At 45.7% G+C, this 17,130-nt stretch overlaps 5 protein-coding genes across 5 annotated transcripts; 2 read left to right on the top strand and 3 right to left on the bottom strand.

Annotated features, from left to right (window-relative positions):
* Positions 1–479: 479 nt before the first annotated feature.
* On the top strand, positions 480–860 carry LOC104340877 (histone H2B 7). Its single transcript, XM_009961821.2, has one exon. The coding sequence runs from the start codon at positions 480–482 to the stop codon at positions 858–860; it is 381 nt and encodes a 126-aa protein (XP_009960123.2).
* Positions 861–1,138: 278 nt separating this feature from the next.
* Positions 1,139–1,451, bottom strand: LOC147416363 (histone H4). Its single transcript, XM_086470274.1, has one exon. The coding sequence runs from the start codon at positions 1,449–1,451 to the stop codon at positions 1,140–1,142; it is 312 nt and encodes a 103-aa protein (XP_086326400.1). The 3' UTR covers position 1,139.
* Positions 1,452–7,633: 6,182 nt separating this feature from the next.
* LOC104352626 (histone H2A.J) lies at positions 7,634–8,023 on the bottom strand. The gene has a single exon (XM_009959011.2). The coding sequence runs from the start codon at positions 8,021–8,023 to the stop codon at positions 7,634–7,636; it is 390 nt and encodes a 129-aa protein (XP_009957313.2).
* A 324-nt stretch (positions 8,024–8,347) lies between these two features.
* Positions 8,348–9,049, top strand: LOC104352627 (histone H2B 7). Its single transcript, XM_009959012.2, has one exon. The coding sequence runs from the start codon at positions 8,353–8,355 to the stop codon at positions 8,731–8,733; it is 381 nt and encodes a 126-aa protein (XP_009957314.1). The 5' UTR covers positions 8,348–8,352; the 3' UTR covers positions 8,734–9,049.
* Positions 9,050–10,200: 1,151 nt separating this feature from the next.
* Positions 10,201–10,885, bottom strand: LOC147416362 (histone H1.03-like). The gene has a single exon (XM_086470252.1). It carries the CDS (start codon positions 10,883–10,885, stop codon positions 10,220–10,222), a length of 666 nt encoding a protein of 221 aa, XP_086326378.1. The 3' UTR covers positions 10,201–10,219.
* Between the last annotated feature and the right edge of the window lie 6,245 nt (positions 10,886–17,130).

The raw sequence follows: 17,130 nt of genomic DNA, 5'->3' as shown, positions 1-17,130 counted from the left end.
GAGCTGTTTATTACTGAGTTTTTAATTTCCTAAGTTTTTAGTGCACGAGTAATTCTGAAATATTTTAATCATTGAATTTTGGAGTTTGAAGTCTCATACAAAGTATAGTCCTAAGCGTCGTGAAAAAAACGGAGCATGCGAAATACCGAATCTGCTATGCTAAGATTAGACGTTTTAAATAAATTCATTAGTGTAAACTCTGTAGCTTCTATTATGAATTTTTTTTTTTTTTTTTCGCTAGTGAACGCAGGACCGCCATCACCTTAGCTGCAAAGCATAACAATTGTGTAGATGCGGTGCCCAAGCTATGACGGCTTCAGGAAGGAAGTGCCTGTAATTACGCTGGTATTTTTTACTCCAATAGGAATGGGAGGATTACAATCCTCTAATTTGCATAACGCCCTTATAAAAAGGGGGGGGTAGGCGCCATTTTCGATGTTGTTAGGCACAGTGGCGAGCTTGCAAAGAAACTTTTAAGGATGCCTGAGCCAGCGAAATCCGCTCCAGCACCGAAGAAGGGCTCCAAGAAAGCTGTCACCAAGACGCAGAAGAAGGGCGATAAGAAGCGCAAGAGAGCGAGGAAGGAGAGCTACTCGATCTACGTGTACAAGGTGCTGAAGCAGGTGCACCCCGACACGGGCATCTCGTCCAAGGCCATGAGCATCATGAACTCCTTCGTCAACGACATCTTCGAGCGCATCGCCGGCGAGGCCTCGCGCCTGGCGCACTACAACAAGCGCTCCACCATCACCTCGCGGGAGATCCAGACGGCCGTGCGGCTCCTGCTGCCCGGCGAGCTGGCCAAGCACGCCGTCTCCGAGGGCACCAAGGCTGTCACCAAGTACACCAGCTCCAAATGAAACGGTTTTAACCTAAACCTAAACGGCTCTTTTAAGAGCCCCCCAGTTTTCCTAAAAAGAGCTGCAATTACTTTGGTTTACGATTTAAATCCTTGCATGCATAAGAAAAAATGTACGTTGTGCAAAGCACGAAAGATCACACAACTTTTGCTATTAACTAGCTGCCATTCTACCTGAGCAATATTTGTAGCAATAAACAGCTCTCGTTGTGAACTTTGTGGGTGGCTCTGAAAAGAGCCTTGATGGTTTGACAGTGCAAGTAAGGTTTGCGATTCAACTTCAGCCGCCGAAGCCGTAGAGGGTGCGTCCCTGGCGCTTGAGCGCGTACACCACGTCCATGGCCGTGACCGTCTTCCTCTTGGCGTGCTCCGTGTAGGTGACGGCGTCGCGGATCACGTTCTCCAGGAACACCTTCAGCACGCCGCGCGTCTCCTCGTAGATCAGCCCCGAGATGCGCTTCACGCCGCCGCGCCGAGCCAGGCGCCGGATGGCCGGCTTGGTGATGCCCTGGATGTTGTCGCGCAGCACCTTGCGGTGCCGCTTGGCGCCACCCTTGCCGAGCCCCTTCCCGCCCTTGCCTCTACCAGACATCTTACCGCTACCCGCAACCCCGCTCTGCACGCCACCAGCGCCGCGGCGCCCCGCTATATTCCCTGGGAGCCGACCTGGTTGAGGACTGCGGCGGGCGGCGGGGAGGCGGGGGCTCGCCGCAGTCACCGCCCTTTTCCCCGCCCGCCGCCCCCGGCCGGCCCCCGCATGCCTCGGCAGGGGCTTCCCGGGGCGCGTCCGGCGGCTCTGCCCGCCGCCAGCGGGGCCGGGCTCCCGCCCCGCACGCTGCGCCCCGCCCGCCGTCAGCCTGCACCTCGCTTGGCTCTTCCCCTCCCGTCCCGTCCCCCCCGTTCGCGCCCCCCCTCCCGGGGGGCTGTTCCGGGGGAGCTCTGGGGCTCCGCCGGCGGCAGGAGCGGGCGAGGGGCGGGCCCGGTCCCGCGTTAGGGGCTGCGGCGCCCCCGTCCCGGGCCCGTCCCTCGCCACTGCCCAACGGGTCTGCGGCAAAATGTGACCAATCCGGGGCCGCGCTCGGCGCCACCGCCCCGCCCCGCCGATGATTCCCGCTACCTCTTGTGGGGAGCCCACGGAGGGCCGTTCCCTCGGCAGCGCTCCCTTTGTCCGCCTCTGCCACGGCCGCTCCACGTTCTTTTTGTCTACGCGGACACTGCGCTCCCGGCCGCTGCTCCCCTCCTTCCCGCAGCCCCGGGAGCCGGGCCTCCAATGGTTCAGCGCTTTCATGTCCTCACGGAGCGCCCTGCAGGTCTGTGCGAGAGGGAGCAGGGAGCGAGTCCCTTAGCGGCAGGGAAAATGGCTGTGAGGTGCTCCGCTGGGAAACACTCAGACCTGAGGCCCCTGTGAAGTTAACTCAGTGCCTGCAACCGCAGAGAGGGCCGTCCGCTCTTCTCCGCTTCAGCCACCCCTCTGCCCCGTAGCGCGGTCCCATGGGCAGCGCTGGCTGCAGGGCTCTGGGTTCGCTCCGGGCAGCTGCCGGCCCCTGAAACAGAGAATTGCTCCCTATCGTGCAACTGGATCCAACAAGGGAAAGAAAACTTTACAGGTGTTACCGACCAGATGTCTGTATAACATTTGAAAAATCGACAATAACCCAATATTTTTTCTTCGAATATGGAATCCAGAAATGTTCCTGTGTATTTCACACTTTTGCTAAGATACCTTGCTGCTTATAGGAGGTTGGACTGTATTTGTGAAGTGGATGAATAAATACTGAGAGTTATGAGGCTATATTTTTAAATGAAATGTGTTAAGATCTTAAGTTCTACTTATACTCTCAAAAGTGACATGGCTATGGTAGTCGCCAGTTCTAGATATTTTGTGCACGTGTACATTTTAAAAATTATTAGTACCTTTTTTAAGTTTGTGCAGTTGTTAATGTAATTTCATTCTTGAACGTAGTTTACAAAACTTAGGCAACATCTCCAGAATATTTCTTGGCAGAATATATTCCCTAAATTCAGGGACTGAGATATTTGTGTATTGTTACAGGCGTCCAAAAAAGTACAAGTCTTTTCTATGAGTATAATTGTCACTGAATGCAAATTCCATTTGCATTCAAAATTTTATTTTAAACAAATCAGAGCTAAATCAAATATACACCCCAATCGGGCAAAACTAGGTTGAGTTTAGATTATGTTGGCTTTTTGATTGAACAGAATGAACTAAAACTCTTTATAGACTAACTAGGAGGTTTGTTGCTAGTGGATCTGCCAGGCTGGTACCCAAAGTCTGCTTTGTTGTTTATACCTAAAGATCTGTGTCAATGTTTCTATCTAAGACATGTTTCCTGAGGAAATTACAAACAACCATCTGAATACTAAAGGAAGCCTAAAAGAATTACAGAAAATCTTTTAGTGTGTCAAGATCATTACTTCTTCATAACTCTACCTAAGGGCAGGGTGAGCGTCCCAGTAGACCTTTTCCCTCTAACCGTATAACCACTGGAAGACTTGGAAAATCGTCTTCCAAAGTGTCCTGGCTGAAATGGGTGATGCAGAGGCTGACACCAGTAGTTTACAGATTAATTAACTGCAAACCCATTTCCCCAAAGCATGGAGTGCATTTGGTATAAGTTAATATCATGCTTCCTAGAAGGCTGCCTGGCCTGAAGGTTGCTACAAGTGGCCACAGACATGTTTCCCAAGTGTTTCTATTAGTGACATAGTCAGTTCTCTCATGGACCAGAAGGTTTTCTTCAACAAAAACAGTTAAAGCAGAAAGAAAATTTTGCTGCTGAGTATAATGCCTAATGAAATTGCTTTTACTGTGAATTGGAGACAATAATTATTATTTGGATCAAAGTCCCCAGATTATAAGAACAACATTTTCCTCCTGAGTTTGGACATATAGTACTAGGAGTTAAATGAGAAAGGAAATGTTTGCAAAACTGCTCCATTTAAAAAAATCTATAGCTTTTCAAGTGTGCTGTAAAGAGGACAGACGCCCTGTTCATTGAAATACAATGAGGAAATTGCATTTGTTGCAGTAAGGCAACACCTCACTGTAACTGCAGAATAAATACATAATTAGTAAAAAACCATCACATCAGTGTGTTACATCCGACTGCAAAGTTGATTTTCATTTTGTTGAGAGGTTCTATAGAAATTTAGGTCCATGTCTGTATCTGCTACCACTGCAATTATAAATCATAATAATAATATGCAAACTAAAGTCAAGTAACAGCTTTTTAACACATTATTTCTAACATTGCAAACAAAGCAAAAGTGAAAAGGGTTAGAAAAACCTTTCATTTTGCTTTTTAACTACACCATTCAAGACTTTTGATATATAAACTGACATTACTGAGTTATCCCTAAACGTAACTGGGATCTATAACGTTTGAGGGAGCTTCGTTGAAAGTTTTTTGCATCACAAGTTCTTTAGATTGTAAAGGTATATTGTAACCCAGTCATACAGCTAAGGCAGCATATAGTATGGATTTCCTCTTTACTACTGTTTGTTGTATAAGCAAATGAGAGAAAGCTCATTTATTTAAATTTGCTTTGCCACATTGCTTTGTGCAATGGAATTTGCTTGAAAGCCACAAGTCTTTAATACTGGTAGATTTGCCAACACTTTTATCATATAATCCATCTGATTTATAGGAAATTTATGTTTACATTGGAGGCCTCATCAGTGTGATGGCAGCATAGGGTTTGCAACTGGTACTGTTACTGAAATGCGAGATCAACACTCTCCAAGACCAATGTGTAGGTTTCAGAAAGCAAGGCATTCTTTATTGCAGCGCTGGGCGCACACGCGAAACATTTCGCAAAGGTGAGCGCTTTTTGGTCGGATGGTTACACCTCTATAGACCTTTCCCATTATACATTCATCATCTTTCCCTGAAAAGTTGGTGTTACTCTAATGGTTTCCCAGAAATGTTTTACATAGGTTCCTTCCCCCTTGTGCACACTCTATCAAGCAGAACTAAATGGGCTGGTGGTCTTTCAAGGGTCCCTAGTGGTTGTCCATAGTCTTCCTCACTATGTCCTCTAGTTGAATCCTCCCTCTAGAGCACAAGCCAGGGCCCCTTTTCTGATGCAACCTCTTCTAACAATCAGTCGTGTAGAGGTTTGCTAGGCGTCTCCTTGGCATCCCCTTAACATCTGGCGTGTGTAGATAGATTGTCCCCTTGATATCCTGAGTTTTGTTCTCCTTGATGTCTATCAGGTATGTATAGATAGCTTTGAGAGAGCTCCTGCTGTTCCTGGGTTCCTGCAGTTTCCACACGTTCCTCTTTCATCGTCAAACAGGCAATGCAGAGTTTCACGACCCAAAGTTTCACATAGTTTCACACCCCCTAATTCAAATGTTAGCAAAACCAAAATTCATACAAAAGTGGAAAACTTCATCGGTACAACCATTAGTGACTAAGAACAAAAATAGGGAATGCTGCGAAGTGGACCTCAGTATCACAGAGGGTGAAACTCCAGTTACTGAGGTGAGCAGAGTAGTGAGTGAAATAAGACATATTTGGAATGAAATTGTGAAAAAAATAATGAATTTCTAGTTAGATGACAAGAATTTGGAGAGATGTGCTGAACTTACCTCCACACTCAAAGAAGGGCAAGGCCCTCTGCTGTGGTATCAACTCTGATTTCCACATAGTCAGAGTTTGTTCATGGGGAAATCCTGCTCCTGGATAGAGATACCCCCACCTCCATGGGCTTCCCCTGGAATTCAGTGCTTTGATGTAGACGTGCACGCTTGTGGCCTAGAAAGCCCATCGTGTCCTGTGCTGCATAAAACACAGCCTGGAAAGCAGGTCGAGGGAGGGGATTCTTCCCTTCTACTCTGCTCTCTTGAGACCCCACCTGGAGTGTTGCATCCAGCTCTGGGGTCCCCAACACAAGACAGACATGGACCTTTTGGAGCAGGTCCAGAGCAGGGCCACAAAAATGATCAGAGGGCTGGAGCACCTCACCCATGAAGAAAGGCTGAGAGAGTTGGGGTTTTTCAGCCTGAGGAAAAGCAGGCTCTGGGGAGACCTTACTGCAGCCTGGCAATATAGAAAAATGGAAACATGCTTTTTACCAAGGCAGGCAAAAAAGACAGGTGTCAGGCCAAGGGGTAATGGTTTTAAACTAAAAGAGAGTAGATTTAGATTGGACATAAGGAAGACATTTTTTGTAACAAGGGTGATGAAACATTGAAACATATTGCCCAGAGAAGTTGTGGATGCCTCATCCCTGGAAGTGTTCAATGTCAGGTTGGATGGGGCTTTGAGCAACCTGGTCTAGAGGAAGGTGTCCCTGCCCACAGCAGGGGGGTTGAACTAGATGATCTTCGATTGTGTTTTCCAATCCAAACTGGTTTATGATTGCAGTCTTCTGACACACACATATGTAGGGGAGTCTATTCCGGAAACTAAATACAGAAGACTTGCGCATGTTAAAACACAGTTTTTATATCACAGTTCTTCAATAAGAGAAGCATAAATGCCAGGACATACGTAGCTGCAGCTAATGATCAATAACACAGCATAATGCAAACATTACAGCTCTAAATGTATCCACTTGCAGACAAACCCCTTAGGCACAGATACCATCACCGTATCAGACTAGTCTGGTACTCCAGCTCACTTCCTTTCTGTTTCTCTGCACAAATAATCTCTGATCTCCCACTTTGGCCATGATACAGTCCTACCTAAAAAGCCTCTCTGCTACAGCTTGGGGGGTGTGGGGCAGAGAGGCACAGGGTGAAGTGTCTTGCTATAGGTGGTATTTTCCTTCATTTAAGCTCCTTCTTCCCAGGAGATAGGGAAGGCAGAGGTGCTACACAGGTGGGAGCTAAGGCCTCAATGCAGTGTACTACAGACCATCAGGTACAGCTTCTGGGAACATCCTAGCAAGATGGATCACCTAGACAGGCTCTCATAATTTATAGCACTGTATCTAAAGAGCTTTAATATTATGCTCTTGGATGATACTTGTCTAATAGTGTAGATCAGTTCAAGTACTATTGCCCACCATTAACTCATGTACCAAGAGGAATAGCTATGCACAGAGGGATAATTTGAGTGGCAGGTTTTGAAAATCCCACTTAAACCAGGAACATACCAGCACTGCAAGTAGTCTCTCCTGAATGCAAAGATGTGACACTGTTGCTTTACAGTGCAGGTCTGACCAGTTAAAAGATCTAGATGAAAATGAGCCATTTCCCCTAAAGCATTTCTCATTTCTAAATCAAGTTGAGTCACAGAGAAGCTTTGCATTTTTTAAAGAACAAAGGACTAAAAAAGAATCTTTTTCATTCTTAGATGTAGTTATATGGGTTTGTTATGGTCTATTTATTTTCATGCTGCATAGCCTTTTCCACTCCCCCTCTCATATTTCACATCATAAACAGCCTGTAAAGTCACAAAAGCTGAGCAGGTTCAACATTAAGACCAAGCGTTTTACCAATCAAGCTAAAAGACAGACACAGAAGAATCAATAAATCACTAGAATACTAGTATTCTTTCATGAAAAAAACCCACCAGTAAATAGAAAGCAAATGTATTACTACTCAGATAAGAACCAAAAGTTTTAAGACTTTGAATATGGTTTTAGTTCCTGAACAAAAGCAAGGTGTAAGAAACAATTATCATCAAAACAGTTCCGAAAAGAAAAGCAATACAACTCTTTTCTGACTGTGTGGGTGGCTCTGAAAAGAGCCTTTGGGTTGTAATATTTTGTTAAAAGTCTGAGTAGCTTCGTTTGCTGAGCTTATTTGCTTTTAGCCTTATGGCTCTCGGTCTTCTTGGGCAGCAGCACGGCCTGGATGTTGGGCAGCACCCCGCCCTGCGCGATTGTCACCTTGCCCAGCAGCTTGTTGAGCTCCTCGTCGTTGCGGATGGCCAGCTGCAGGTGGCGGGGAATGATGCGCGTCTTCTTGTTGTCGCGGGCCGCGTTGCCCGCCAGCTCCAGGATCTCGGCTGTCAGGTACTCCAGCACGGCCGCCATGTAGACGGGCGCTCCAGCCCCCACCCGCTCCGCGTAGTTGCCTTTCCGGAGGAGCCGATGCACGCGGCCCACGGGGAACTGCAGCCCGGCCCGCGACGAGCGCGACTTAGCCTTAGCTCGGACTTTGCCTCCCTGCTTCCCACGGCCGGACATGCTTTAGGCTCCTGGGGGGAAACACCGCACAACCTCGCCCAAGAACAACCCAGAGAAAATCATACTGACGCAACGCCGCTTCCCATTTTATCCCTTCCCTGGGCGGGATTAGCGCTTGCCGATTGGCTGGAAGGAGTCATTCATTGTACAACCAATTAGAAGACGGATCGTATTGTGACCAATCAGAGGCAAAGATTCGCCCCGTGCTGGAAGGTCCAATCAGATCGCACGAGTTAGAGGTCTGCGATTTGCATAACAGCCCTATAAATAGAGGGCGCTGCGGCCATTTTGGTTGTTTCTCTTGTTCGCAGAAGGGAAGCGATCTCAAAATGCCCGAGCCGGCGAAGTCTGCCCCAGCGCCCAAGAAGGGTTCCAAGAAAGCCGTCACCAAGACGCAGAAGAAGGGCGACAAGAAACGCAAGAGAGCGAGGAAGGAGAGCTACTCGATCTACGTGTACAAGGTGCTGAAGCAGGTGCACCCCGACACGGGCATCTCGTCCAAGGCCATGGGCATCATGAACTCCTTCGTCAACGACATCTTCGAGCGCATCGCCGGCGAGGCCTCGCGCCTGGCGCACTACAACAAGCGCTCCACCATCACCTCGCGGGAGATCCAGACGGCCGTGCGGCTCCTGCTGCCCGGCGAGCTGGCCAAGCACGCCGTCTCCGAGGGCACCAAGGCTGTTACAAAGTACACCAGCTCCAAGTAGAGTGTTTCGGAATTTCTCTTTTAACCCAAAGGCTCTTTTAAGAGCCACCCACTTACTCCGTGAAAAGAGCTTTAACGCGCTGTCGTCACGGTGGTTTTAGGTTTGAAATTGTAAGGAAAAAAAAAAAGGAACTGTAAGTATAATTTGACAAAGATCTATCATAGCAGTCGCTGGCTTGTGGTGATGAATAACCTGTCTCTGGAATCCTTGTGTACTTTGCAGCTTCAAGCAAATTGCAATGTATTATCTTTGTAAGTGTTACCGTTCAAATACTTTTCCAATAAATTAAACTGTGGTTAAGATTTTTTGCGGTAGACACGTGGGATGGAAAATATTGTACTACAATTTCCGTCATAAATAAATTCATATAGTTTCGATAGCTACACTTACACCCGCCTCCAAAAATTAGTATGAGGGGAAAATAAGCGATCCTGACAGCTCTTTTTTTGCATGGCTGTCTCCGAATAGTCTTAACTCTAAAAATTCTTCCTCTGTATAAGACAGGAAGCAGCCTTGTAGATGGGAAGACAAGGACAAGAATAGGAGAAGCGACGACATCTCTGAAAGGGGGTAGGCGCTTTGAGAACACGGGGTTGTCCGTGACTCCCGGACCCACGATCACCAGCAAGCACGGAGCCAGCGCGGGCAGGGCTCCCGGTTCCGGCAGCACCGCCGGCTTTTCGAAATTTTCTAATCGCCCGAATGAGCAGCTGCGGCTTCTCCCATCGGCCAATCACAGCCGGCCGCAGGCTGAGCTGCCGGAGCCCCCGGTGCTGCGGGATCTCCGCGCCGCCCCCCTCCTCTGTGCTCCTCCCGGGCGCAGAACCCCGGGAGCGAAGCGCTCTGGCCTCAGCGGCTCGGGCGAGCTGCCCGGGTGAGCTCCTGCCGCTCCGGTTTCACCGCCACCAGGCCGGCAGGGTGCGGAAGAGAACCGCTGGGAGCTCCACCCGCCTCCCGCCCGGGCAATCTCTTTCTCAAAAAGCAGGTCGGTGAATTCACGCAGAAATTAAAACGTGCCCCACGACAGCGCTGCCGAGCGGAAAGGTCATTGCCAAGGAAGTGGAGGAGCCGTGGTGACAGTTCCCGGTCACTAAGAGGCGTAGCAGTCGCACCCCGGCTGTTAGGAACCGCGCTGGTTAAAGCACCGTAACAAACCTCCGCGCCCCACAGCGACACCCGCCCCCAGCAGTCCCTTTAACACATACACCCTTCGGGTGGTGCTCAAAAAAAAAAAAAAAAAAAGTCAGCCTTTAGAAAGCGTTTTCGCAGGGAATGTAAACTTTATTTTTCCCAAGTCTAACGTAACCACGGCCGGCAGTTTAGCGTCCCATCCACTCCACAGACGAACGTCCCACACGGATGCTGGTGTGTGGTTAGCCCTGCTGCAGGCACGGAGCTCGGTGACGGAGTGTGTCAGCCCTTTCTGGGACAATAGTGGGTGGCTCTTAAAAGAGCCGTTGGGTTCAAGTATTTCCACTTCAACACTTCACTTCTTGGGCGCCGCCTTCTTCGCCTTGGCCGCTTTGGGCTTGGCCGCCTTGGGCTTGGCTGCTTTGGGCTTCACCGCCTTTGCTTTGGCCGGGCTCTTCGCCGCCGCCGCCGCCTTTTTGGGCTTGGCAGCCTTGGTCGCCTTCTTGGGGCTCTTGGCCGCCTTCTTAGCCGCGGGGGCGGCCGGTTTCTTGGCTTTCTTGGGGCTCTTCTTCACCGCCGCCGCCTTCTTGGGCTTCTTGGCGGCGCTGGCGGGCTTCTTGGCCGCCGGCTTCTTGGGCTTCGCTGCGGCTGCCCGCTTCTTAGGGGCTTTCTCCTTCACTTCTCCGGGCTTCTTGCTGAGGCGGAAGGAGCCGGAGGCGCCGGTGCCCTTGGTCTGCACCAGGGTGCCCTTGCTGACGAGGCTTTTGAGCCCCAGCTTGATGCGGCTGTTGTTCTTCTCCACGTCGTAGCCGCCGGCGGCCAGCGCCTTCTTGAGCGCGGCGAGGGAGAGCCCCTTGCGCTCCTTGGAGGCGGACACGGCCTTGGTGATCAGCTCGGTGACGCTGGGGCCCGCGGGCTTGCGGGCTTTGGAGCCGCCCGCCGCCTTCTTCGGCTTCTTGGCGGCGGCCTTGGCCGCGGGGGCCGCGACAGCGGGAGCGGCGGCGGGCGCGGTCTCCGACATCGCTGCAGAGACTTCTTCCTAATCAAAAGAAAGTAATTGGGCTACAGTAACCCCGATGCCTGAATTTATAGCGAAGCGGTGATCTGTGATTGGTGCTTTGCAGAGCCCGCCTAACTGTTAGCCAGGAAGAGCTTTTCGTCCTCCGAGTCTGTGTTTCTTCGGAGTTATAAATTCATATTTTTTGCAAAATGCGGGCCGCCAAATCACCCCAGTTTCTTCGGGGAGTGAAGAGAAGACGGAGGACTTTCATTCTGGGGAGTTTCTTGCCGTTGGGACGCCAGATGAGAGAGAAAAGATGTGTTTAACCCCGCGTTGTGAAGCCAGAGAGACCCCGGGAACGGCAAACTTTTGTTTTTCCTTCTAAATTAAAATAAAACCCGTAGATAAAAAGTCTTCCCTGTAATGCAGGCTTATTCTTTAGGGGGTTTTCTCCAGATTAGGATAGAAACCGAGGGGGCAGCTTCAGTATTTTTGTCGTAAATTGATTTCAAAGAGAAGGAAGTAACACAATTTCATGGCTAAGCTTTGAATATGGATAAAGATTCGGCTCCCTTAACCGTATCTTTAACTATTAAGGATACAGTATTTCTACAGAATTTCATGTTTTGGGAAAATAGGAGACCTTCAGAGGAATATATATACTGTTGAAAAGCGTCTGGAACTTGTCAGGGCTCTGCATTTTTTGTGGTGTTCTGTAAGTGAATAGCAAGATTTTGATTTTTTTTACAAATAGTCTCTGTTTATAAAATGAAGCTGTCAATGCCTAGTTAATGCACTTAAATTCCGGATAAACTGCTAGTTTAACTCTTTCTCTGTTACAGTAGTGTATACCATTATTCTTTAAGACTTACAGAAGTCAGAAGCAGACTTGTAGGGCGAAAATATCAGAGGTATAGATACACTATTATGTATCATATGCTACTTAAACATTAATGGAGCCAGCTAAAGCCTCGGTTCTCCTCAACGAAATTAAATAATGTAGAAATCTGACTTGTGTGAACAGAACGCTTCAATCTCAATATTACCTATAAATATTCAGACACAGATTGTTGAGTTTTTTCTTTTTTTTTTTTTTTTTTTTTTTTTTCCATAGGTAACAGCCACCAATTTAGGTTTTCATCCAAATCTCCAGAATATTGAAATAATTTTCAAACAATCCTCATAAATCAGAAACAGCATTGATTATTATGGTCCCACTTAATTATTATGTCTCACAAAGTTACACCAGAAATTAATTAATATTTTTTAAGGATCGCTACGTATCGTTTGGGATAATTTTTCATTAAATCAGAAGACAAAAGCCTCGCTCGGCTTCTAATTAAAAAGCAGCCAGATTTTTTTTTTTCCCCTTGGTTGAAAAGAACAAGTTAAGCCCAAGCCTAATATTTTGCCACATTATACTTTGCAAAAATTTGCCATGCAAAACGTCAGTACTCTGTTTCAGGAGAGTCCCTTCTTAGCACGGATGAATTTGAGTTTCTAGAAGACAAGGAGTATGTTGCAAAAGGCCCTGGCATTTATTTTCGTACACTGAATGTAAGACATAATTAAATTATACTTAATAGTAAATAGTTTCAGTTAAAATGAGGTAGATTAAAATGGCAAGGCTAAATGAGATATATTAGAATAACAAAAGTGAGAACAATGAACGGTCACTTTTTTGTATTCTTTTTCAGTTCTATGTGTATTTTTTTTGTGTCTGCATACAGATCAGCTAATAAAAGCTTCGAAGGAGAGGAGAAAAGGAAGGGAAAAACAGAGAAAGGGAAAAATCAGGCTTTCAGTGTCCCCAGTAAAAACCAGGCTGAAAGGCACACTGAAGCGGGCTGTGAAATCTGCCGCGCTTCTCGTGAACGTGACATCGTTCCCACTTAAGCAACTAGACCAAATCCCAAGTAGTCACAGCTTTTGAAAGCTCAGGCTGATAACCCGAATGAACATCAGGGCAGGGTTGTTATCTATCACGGTCTGTTTAATACAATGCAGATTCTTCAGCTAATACGGACTGAAAGAAGCTTAATGTGCCTTAATCTCTGTAGCTTTGAAGATTTATTGTGAGATCTCTACGACTCTGGTTTATTCCACTTGCAAATGATCAGTAAACTGGGAGTAAGTGGAGTGGACGATAGGCGCTGGTCAGGAGTGCAATATTAGCCCCAGGGGTGGGTCGTCTTTGCCAGCTCCACCCCTCACATCCACATGTTTAGGCAAGTTTCCCTTCAAGCTCCCTCTTTGTAAACCTGTTCTCAGTTCACCAGGAGAGGAGAGATTTCCTTCCCTTCCCCTATAAACAGGCTGCAGGTTAAAGATAAAGACAGGAGGAAGAAAGAGATGGGAGAAGGGCTCTCGGCTCTTGCTCCCTAAGTAGTGGCATCAGCTCCTCAGCACGTAGGGATCGCTGTCCCTGCTCTGTGACAAGTTTTAAAGGGACAAGAACATCCCTGTTTTTTGTAAGGAAGGCAGATTGAAGAATATCATTACCTGAGGATTTCAAGGAGCAGAATTTAGGACTTCTCCCATTTTCAGTTCTGGATGTGTCTTTGAAAAAGTGCATATCTTTTAAACAGTTCCCTGCTCCTTATTTTGAGTTGCACTTCTGAAGTTCTTTGCTTTTCCTGGTAGTTTGAGACACTGGAAGACTTGGCAGCTGGCCTCCGGCATTATGTGTCAGAATCTTTTATTGCACCCATTCCTCAACCATCACACTGGCTCTATTCTGCACAGAGAATTATTCCTGGCCTACTTCCGAGAAGTGAAATTTTTTCTGGTCTTAACAACCATTTCTGCAAAAGATTACTTTTTATTATTTTTTTTTTTTTTTTAATAAAAGGCTTTAGAGATATCAGGTGGTGTGAAAAGGGAACACTATTCTAGAGTTATTTCCCCTCCTGGCTCCAGCAATGACATTTTCTAGCTAATTGGATAAAGCAAACTTGTCATAAGCTTCAAACAATTTTCAGGTTTGCATTGCTGGAACTAGCTGTGAAATGCTGGACCAAAATAACAATTCTCAGTTTTTAGAGAGGCCAATCACTATCTACCTTATATATAGCATTGATGTTGCTCTGGGTGTTTTACAGATAAAAGAAAAAAAAACAAAGCAAAACAAGCATCCCACTACATAACTTAGCAAATCAGTGGTAGAGTATGGAGCAGTTTTTCAACCTGACAGAGAGATTTTCTTCCTGCCAAGCAACATTACTTGAAAAAAGTTTTTGAGAGTGAGCTGGCACTAAAAATTGTTTGCCATTTCCATGTGAAAAGACAAATAATTAAACATGACTCATTTTACACTAAATTTCAATCAAACAGCAAAGATTGAAAGTTCTCCTGTGTTTTTTTTTTTTTTTTCTTCTAAGCACCCTGGCAAGTGCAGGCTCTGTTTATCTCCCACTCAGGACCTCAAAACGATTTCTAAGGCCTCCTTAGAATGCGTACCCTCACTTCCACACACAGAACCTCATTTCTATGCATCATCACACACAACACACCCTAGCTTCCTTCCTTGCCTAGCAGTATAGGTGCTAGTGCAGATTACAGATGATCCTACAAAATGCCAATGTGTTTTCCAATGCAAGGATCTTCAAAAAAAATATAGTTCACCTATAACATAAGTCATCATTCCTAAAACTGTATAGCAGAGAAAAACCTTGACTTTTTTCTTACCAAGACAGAAGCTCCACATGGAGGAGAAACAGCTTAGATATTAGACAAATAGAAGCAAATTAGACATTCAGACTGCAGGAGAACAATCCAGATAAGCTAATTAGCCAAATTAATCTGAAAGCCTACACTTATTTAATTACAATTACAATCGTTAGCATGGTGAAGAAACAGAGAAACTATAAACTTTTAAGTGAAGCATGCTATCTTCTTGACAAAGAATGATCTTGAAGACATTCTGGTAATTATTCTCATTATTAAGAATAAAACCACCATTCTAAGAACAAAAGACATTAGTCGAGTTGCTGGCATGCTGCAACTATATTGACAATACTGAATCAGCAATTGAAACGTTTATATAGCAGGGAAGAGTTAAGATGTCAAAGGGCTGTCAGTAGTAAAGAAGCCTGCATCCTTTTAGAGATATACTTCAACTAAGCTAATATAAATGTACTGACAGATATTTCAGTGTTAGGGTAATCAAATCTCATAAAAAAAAAAAAAAAAAAAAGGTATCTTTTCTTCTAATCTAACACCTAATGCAATAGGTCCTACCCCCACCGTCAAAGAAGGGTCAGCTAAAGCAGAGAGACACTACGACCTTTCTGGGCAGCCTGTTCCAAAAAGTTTGTTCTTGTTTAAGTAGAATTTCCTGTGTTTCGGTTTGTGCCCGTTGCCTCCTGTCCTGGGCAGTACTGAGAAGTCTCTGGTTCGATCTCCTTTATTACTCCCATCAGATATCTGAACACAAGGATAAGATTCCTCTGAGCCTTCTCTTCTCTGGACTGAACAGTCAAATTTTTCTGCCTCTCCTCATATGAGAGATGCTCCAGTCCCTTAATCATCTTTGTGGCCCTTAATCATCTTTGTGGCCCTTTGCTGGTCTCACTCAAGTTATGGCCATGTCTCTATTGCACTGGGGAGCCCAGAACTGGACACAACACTCCAGATGGGTCTCATCAGTGCTGACTGGAGGGAAACAAGCATTTCCCTCAGTACTACTTTGCAAATAATACTTCTCCAGGTTAATTGGTGAAACCCGTGTGCAGATTAACCCTGAATGGCACTCCTGCCACTTTTTAAATTTTGGTGGTTAAATAAAGGTAGCTTCAAAAAACATTGTTACCTCACACACAGTCCTTAGTTTCAAGGTCCGTCAAGACCAGTTTGAGATTGGGCTCAGTGATCACATTGTCCGCAAGTGCAGAACTTGTTAAGGCTAGTTGGGGTCTCAGCAAAACTGCCACTTTTAAAAAAAAATCACTACATTCTGCGGTGATCAAAAGGTGGTGAGAGGTGACTCTCCTGCCTGCCATAACTACTAAATATTTGCTAATCAGAAAAAAAGAAGGGTTATGCATTTTAATGAATCAGCCTCAAAATCTCCTTGTCTGTCCAGAAAATGACAGACTAAAGCATCAAAATATTTCTTCCAGCTTCTGAAAGCCTTTGTAACCAAATTTTGCTTCTCTTCACCCATCTCTCGGACTGAGAATTGCCATTATTAGTAGTAGTATTACTACAAATAGGAATGCCTGTTATAAGCAGAATTCTGTTCTACTTTGTTATGTACACTAACTAACTTCGTATTCTTTTCAGCTGAAGAAAAAGAAGCAGCAGGTAAATGCAGAAAGACAAATAAATACCGGGAGTTTCACGCACAAGTGCGGAAATGTCACCCTACCTGTAACTCTCACTAAGTGCCTGGAAAAAATTGAACTGTGGTATCTGAACCTACATTACATGCTGTCTGTTCTCCCAGGTGCACAACACGGTCAAATGACAATTCCGTTTTTGTAAGTCAGATTGCAAATATTGATTCAGTCAGAGACGGAAATGGAAACTAGACCACTGATACAGAAAATCTATGTCCTACCCCTTCAGTGGCACTTGGGATGTACATGTTATTAGTACATTTCCTAAGCTTTCAAAGGTAGTTCTAGCCCTTCATACTGAGTGAAGGGAAACAGGATGCTGAAGGCTTACCTGTGATAATACACAGTAGACCCAGCTCTGCACCCAGCCTGTGCAGCCACTTTGTAACCTTAAGGTATCTGAAGAATATGGGTAAGAACTAAACACATAATAAGGCATTCTGGGTTACAGATTCATGGATTGTTCAAGTTTACAGACTCAGCACGCCCTGGGGAAGGAACACCTCATTGATATTGAGTTGTACTAATTATCAGCTCAGACAAATTAAGGAAGATATGAATAAAACCCAGAATTTATGGTACTCAGACATCAGTTTGTAAGACATAAGGGAAGAAATTAAAGCCATGTTTAACTGCCTTGCTCCAAAATTAACTTTAGAAAGAGTCTCAGTCGAGGATGCAATGTTTCCCTAAAGCTGGCTGATACACTGCAGATTTTCCCTCTGTTTCATTTTATTTCATTTTAGAAAAATATTAGAAGTGAAACTAATAATCAGGGAAACTTGGTTTAACACACACATACACACACACATACCAAGGGTAGAAAATTATATTTAAATGTTTATGATTGCCAACTATGAAACTGAAATGCTGTGTCAAACAGAGCTCTGAAAGGACCAGTCCTAGACCTGGTATAATTTTATTTAT

Source organism: Leptosomus discolor, chromosome 1, assembly GCF_034619465.1.
Source record: "Leptosomus discolor isolate bLepDis1 chromosome 1, bLepDis1.hap2, whole genome shotgun sequence".
In the NCBI taxonomy this organism is placed as follows: domain Eukaryota; kingdom Metazoa; phylum Chordata; class Aves; order Leptosomiformes; family Leptosomidae; genus Leptosomus; species Leptosomus discolor.
This window is presented reverse-complemented; position numbering and strand designations above follow the sequence as displayed.